General features: G+C 39.8%; 1 protein-coding gene across 5 annotated transcripts in view; it reads right to left on the reverse strand.

The window, feature by feature from the left end:
• Positions 1-3745, reverse strand: part of PHF14 (PHD finger protein 14) — a 207371-nt gene extending 203626 nt beyond the window's left edge. For 3 of the 5 annotated variants that reach the window (XR_008296827.1, XM_015081217.3, XM_027071970.2), the window contains exons 1-2: positions 3266-3743; positions 2664-2774 (exon numbers count right to left, since the gene is read on the reverse strand). Coding sequence is in view for 4 of the 5 variants with exons in the window: in XM_015081217.3 (XP_014936703.3) it covers positions 2664-2774; position 3266 (112 nt within the window). In the remaining variant the exon portion in view is untranslated. Of the gene's footprint in view, positions 1-2663; positions 2775-3265 lie in introns of all 5 variants that reach the window. The other 2 variants (XM_027071968.2, XM_015081218.3) reach the window with 2 other exon arrangements.
• Positions 3746-6148: the final 2403 nt, after the last annotated feature.

The raw sequence follows: 6148 nt of genomic DNA on the forward strand, positions 1-6148 counted from the left end.
AGATTACTTAAAAATAACGTATTTTAAAAAAAGAAATTCAGCTCTAATTTCACATTAAAGAAAAAACAAAAGATGATCTATTTTCAGTTTGCACTTTTCTAAAGGACTTTTGGCCATTAACATCACTTGCCAATCTTATTGGCAGGTCATTTTTTGATCAATATTTACCTTTTTGTATTTTATCACTGAGAACTACATGAATAAAATTATGTTTACCTGCAAAGGTATTGAATATAATCTTTCAGAATTGTCTATATTCTCAAAGCCAAACAGAAATATGAAGTTTTTTAGCCAGAATTTCTGAATTCAAAATGAAGAGCAAAAGAAATTGATGCACAGAATCCCATGAATAAAAATGGAGGCCAACCAATCTAATCATTTTAATATTAAGTTCTAAGGGAGTCAGTAGTTCATTCAACAAGTCATTGCTAGACATTGCTTTTAAAAGCTTTGATCAGACAGATGGTAAGCTATTTCTCCACTTCAGTTTCATCTACTCATACATAGGATTGGGATCGCACAACTCTAACATGACTGAAAACCAACGAAGAATCTATGTCTTATTTCTTGTAAGAGTTCAACTACCTCAGGCAAAGAAAGGATACAAACAGGAAACACTAGTAATCTAGAGTAAGCCACCACCTCAGCTATGAGGGACACGAATGCACCTTAACCAAAAATGGAAAATAAGATTCAATTGCTATTAACCACTTTAAACAAAATCATTTTCTACTATAATCTCCTTTACAATAGCATAAGAACTGCACAGGGGCCAAAGAAGTAAATTACAAATAGAACAGACTAGGTATGATACAAGAGGGAACAGAATGTATATATATTTTTAGTGTTTTTAAGAGATTTTTAAAAAAATTATCAGCCTAACAACTCATCCTCCCATTTTTCATACATAAGTGATAATTCCCATCAACTCTGATTAAGATTTACAAGATCAGGAATCTATACTTAGCTTGATACCAAAAATTATCTTGAGAAAGTAGTTTGTATCATTAGATTGTTTTAACCTTTGTAAAGACAAGTGCTAGTGATACCTGTAAATGACTACATCTCAATAAAACAAAAAAACCTACCAAGTGAGGATTTATTGTCACAGAAACAATTATGGAACACTTAAAGATTTGGCTTTAGAGTTTTTTCATAATTGGTGTTCAAATAACTCATAACTTCTGAGACCCAACGACTGTTGTCACAGTTAACAACCTTGACCAAAACTACACTCTCACCAAAAATATTCTTATCTACCAAGGTTCTCACCAAGAGAACTTAAATAGTTTTGGATTTTACCTCCCGTCCCTTTTTTTCCCCTTCTTTGGAAGGACCAAACATCAGTGAATTGACTAAATGAGAAAGAAAGTAGCTGAGAAGCAAAGATTAAAAGGCAAGATAAACTTAACTTTTGATTGTTGGGAGTGACCTCAATTAGTCATAACATCCAGGTAGCTTCAGTTTAAAATCACATCTATTTACTTTTAGGATCAAAGCAGTGAAAAGATTATTAAATTTTGGAGTCAAATATATCCATTATGGCCTAAGTGACCTCATGCAAGTTCTTTGAATTCAGTCCTGTTTTCTGTAAAATAGTATCTCCTTCATTAAGTTATTATAAAAGTTAAATGAGATTATAGAAATAAAATGTTCTCAGTATATCACAATGCAAATTCTACTTGCTGATGCTATTGAAAGTAATATCAGAAACACAACACAACCTAATTTCATCTCCTACCATCCCTAGCAGGAGAAAAAAAAAAAAAGAAAAACCAGAGGAAAGGAGAGAGAAAGGACTAAGTATAGAAAGCTCTCCGGAAGAATATATTAAAAGTACTAAAGGAATGAAATTGAAAAGGCTTTAACTTCTCATTTTATTTAAATCTCCAACAAAAGGGGACAGATTTAAAATAATTTTATTGTTCGTGTGTATTAGTATTTTTCACATAAAATAAACACAATTTGTATGCATTTCTCAGATTCCTGCAATTAAAACTATATACATGAAGCACAATAAACAGAAGATACCATGGAAAACCATATTTTTCTGTTTTCCATTTAGTATGTGAATATATGACCTTTTTAAAAAGTTTACTGTTTTTAGAATCACAAAGTATAATGAGCAAACATGTATCTTTATACTTCAGAGTTGTTTGGAAGGCCCAATCCACAAGGTCCAACACCTACCACGAAGTACAACTTTTCACACTGGCTAATTTTATTCTGGTAAGGGAGCTAACAGACAAACAGCAAAACTCCCCTCAGAGGGTGTCAAGTGATTTGAAAAGAACCCTGCTCATGGGCTGTATATGGCTCACGATACTCCCAGAGTATTTATTGATTTCGCAATACTTCTCGTTTTTTTCCCTCTATCCATAAAATAAGCATAAATACATTTTTGAGTAAAGAATAGAGAAAACGCTTTCGAATCAATGGAGTAAGTTTTTTTCTGCCTGCTAATTATCTGAGTATCAACATAAACAGAAGCAACGGTAGGTTCTAGTAAAAGAACCTTAGGGAAATCACATGGACAAAATAAATGAAGTTTATGTGCTTTAACTTTAAATTGGCACTTAAATCAAAACCGATTTTTAATAGGCTCTGAAAATAAGCCCAATTCCAGGAAGCTGAGAAAAGGGAAGCGAGAAGGAAACATTTACCTGAGGCATCTCCAACTTTAAAATCACTGTCATCTGAACTATCATAATCGAGAGCTTCTAGCAGAGAAGCTGCCAAAGGCTTCACCTGCCTCCTCTTGGAGCTGCGATCCACTGTTAAGAGAAAAGCATTACATCGTCATTAATAATCACACCAAGGGCAGAAGACACCTGTGATGCTGAGGGAAGACACAGATGACCTCGTGCAGGGAATCTTTGTCTAATTCAGTTCTCAGCAAATGGTGTAAGAAGCTCGCGGTGGGTACGCGGGCTGGGGAGGGCTGGGCAGCAACACCTACAGCTCCAGCCTGGGGTACGGCAAAGGCGAACCCAGGCCGGCCAAAAGCGAAGCTGACCCTCTTGCACATTGTTATGTTTCTGCCACTTGTTCATAATCCCTCACTTAGATATGGTAACAGTCAATACAAAGAAACCGCAAAGCCCAGGTAATAAAAGAAGCCTGTTCATTCCCGTGTACGTGGAAGGTCCAAAAAAGGTCCAGTTTCCCGCAGGAATCTGCCACCCCCACCCAGCTCCCACAGGCCCTGACTTCTAGAAGGGCTGAAATGCACCTTTCTCCCGCCGGAGGCCTCCGACACACTTACTAAGGAATCCGTGAGGTGGTCGTTTGGAGGAGACCTAGGGAGAGGCTTCGAGAGCCCAGGCAGCGCCGAGGTCGGGACTGATACCGCGGCAACAAATCCGAAAGATGCTACTTAAAATCGGTGCAGCGACCGGACCCGAGCGCCTCTAGAGCGGCCCCGGTCCCCTCCCGCCCCCCACCCCGCCCCCTACTCCTCGCCGAACCGGCCCCTGCAGCTCGCGCCCCTTCCCACGGCTCCCCTGTCAGAGGCGCCCTCAGGCCCCAGCAGCCCCGGGCAGTAAATTTCCTCCGTCAAAACTGTTAGAAAAAAAAGAAAAGAAAAGAAAGAAAAACTTTATTAGCCTGCACCAGATGCAACAAAAGACCCAGAATTCGCAAAGTCCGAGGCCGTTTGCCTGAGACAATAGAGAAAGCAACGACCCGGATACAGCTCTGAAGAGAAGGAAGTGAAAATACACGGCAAAGCACGGCCCTAAAAGCAGCCACAGACGTGAACGCATGCGCCGAACTTGCCGCCGCTCTCCTTGTCTCTCTCTGTCTCTATCTCTCTCTGTCTCCCCAACCCCCCGCCCCGTGGGAGGAGGGGCCGAACAGAGCCGAGCAAGAACCGAGAGGAAACCGAGACGAGCCGAGTAGTGACGAGAGGGAGCCGAGAGCCCTCCCGGACCCTGCGCCGCTCTTCCTACACAAATCCCTGAGGTTTCAGCGCCAGCCCAAATCCTTGGGAGGCAATTTTTGTTTCTGGCTTTTGTCGTGTAAGGAGTTACTCAGAGTACACTGGACGTAAAAAGAGACGTTGCTAACTTAAGTTACTACTAAAGAAACGTAAATAATACCGAGAGCCACATTCTACCTACTGCTTCTGTAAATTGCATCGCTTTAAATATCTTGGAACTTGAGAAAATTTTATTTTCCCTAAGAGGGAAATGAGGTGTGAGAATTGTATTCGACTTTGCTGCCTTGAAAATCACAAATGTAACAAGAGGGAAAAAGCATTGATTTAGTTATGTTAATATTACAACGAGTGTACTGTGGACAGTTATTTTCACATAAATAGTTCAATTTTACTAAGAGAAAGAATACATCTAGCGGGAAATATTCCATTTCACCAGTATATCATGTATGACCTAGGGATGTGTGTCCATATGAACGTGACATAATGCCTTGGCATCTGCCTAGGGAATTTATTTTTTGAGACGAATTTTTAAACCCGTAAGAACAGCTCAACATGCACAAACGGATTTGTTATTTCTTCAACAGTTTCAAATGCCATATTACATACAGGTTAAATACTTTTTTAATGATACTAAAATGTTAGAATCTGAATAGTATTAATATTTTTCAAAGGTTATATATCAAGGGTCGAGAAAGATTTGGATGAAGTTAATTCAGTTCATTAGTGTATTCCACACATAAACATGGAGTGGCAGTGTTTGTAACATGGGGAAGTAAATGTGTAGGAGTCAAATCATTAGTAGTGGAACTTACTCTTTAAAGAAACATGTTGGGGCGCCTGGGTGGCGCAGTCTGTTAAGCGTCCGGCTTCAGTCAGGTCACGATCTCGCGGTCCGTGGGTTCGAGCCCCGCGTCGGGCTCTGGGCTGATGGCTCAGAGCCTGGAGCCTGTTTCCGATTCTGTGTCTCCCTCTCTCTCTGCCCCTCCCCTGTTCATGCTCTGTCTCTCTCTGTCCCACAAATAAATAAAAACGTTGAAAAAAAAATTTTTTTTTAAAGAAACATGTCGAATTATTTTGTAAACTGGAATTGAATTTTATAATATTAAACTTGAAAAAAAATAGTATTCACTATAAAGACGTGTAATTTATGGTACGATTACATAGGGGCTGGACCTTCTACAAGACAGTTGTCTTTTCTCCTCCAGAACTTAACTCGCTGTGTATGGTGAGAAAGGCTACCAGGGAAAAAGTACACATGCTAAAAGGAGAGAAAGCACTCAGGGAAGGCTTCCTGGAGTAAGTTATAGATCCAAACATAGCCTGAACTGACCTGAGAAAGGGAGAAAAGGAGATGGAGGTGTTCCAGACCAAGGAAAAGTCATACACAAATGCTGAGGGCTAGGAAAGCATGGCTAGTTAAATTTACCAAAAGCTGGACTACTTCTAATACCCCAGGACATTCCACCATAACAGTAGTTGTACAAATTATATTGCAACCTCATCTTTCTGTGTTGCTTATCCCCGCTAAAAGTGTAAACTTCTCCAATCTCTAAGAATCTCTAGTGCCCTGCCCCAAACTACCACTGCTATGTGCCCCCTCAAGTGTTTCCACAGTGCTTTACAAACTAAATTCGAAAATTTTAAAACCTACAAAGTAATCCCTCTTCCTTTTCAAGGATCATTTATGCACTTCCTTGTCTAAAATGGGAAATTACACTGCAGCCCTCTCAGCTGGAGGCCACTCAGCCTCCCACACTTCATTTTCTCCAGATCCAGAGGTAGCATCGTATCCTTCATATTCCCCATTGGCCTTCAGACCTGTTACTCCTCGAGTTAAAAGCCTAGGAACTTAATTATTTAACCAGCTCTACTCTAGGAACTTAATTTCCATTCTACTTCAAACATCAACCATACGGAGGTGCCTGGGTGGCTCAGTCAGTTAAGTGTCTGACTCTAGGTTTCAGCTCAGGTCATGTCTCAAGGTTCATGATATTGAGCCCTGCATCGGGCTCTATGCTGACAGCTTGGAGCCTGCTTAGGACTCACTCTTTCTCTCTCTCTCTCTCTCTCTTCCTCTCTCCCTCTCTGTCTGCCTCTCCTTCACTTGTAGTTGCATGCTCTCTAAATAAATAAATAAATAAATAAATAAATGTTTATTTATTTTATAATAAGTTACTTTATAAAAAAATAAGGATTGTTTTAACTCTG

This window comes from Acinonyx jubatus, chromosome A2 (assembly GCF_027475565.1).
Source record: "Acinonyx jubatus isolate Ajub_Pintada_27869175 chromosome A2, VMU_Ajub_asm_v1.0, whole genome shotgun sequence".
Classification (NCBI taxonomy): domain Eukaryota; kingdom Metazoa; phylum Chordata; class Mammalia; order Carnivora; family Felidae; genus Acinonyx; species Acinonyx jubatus.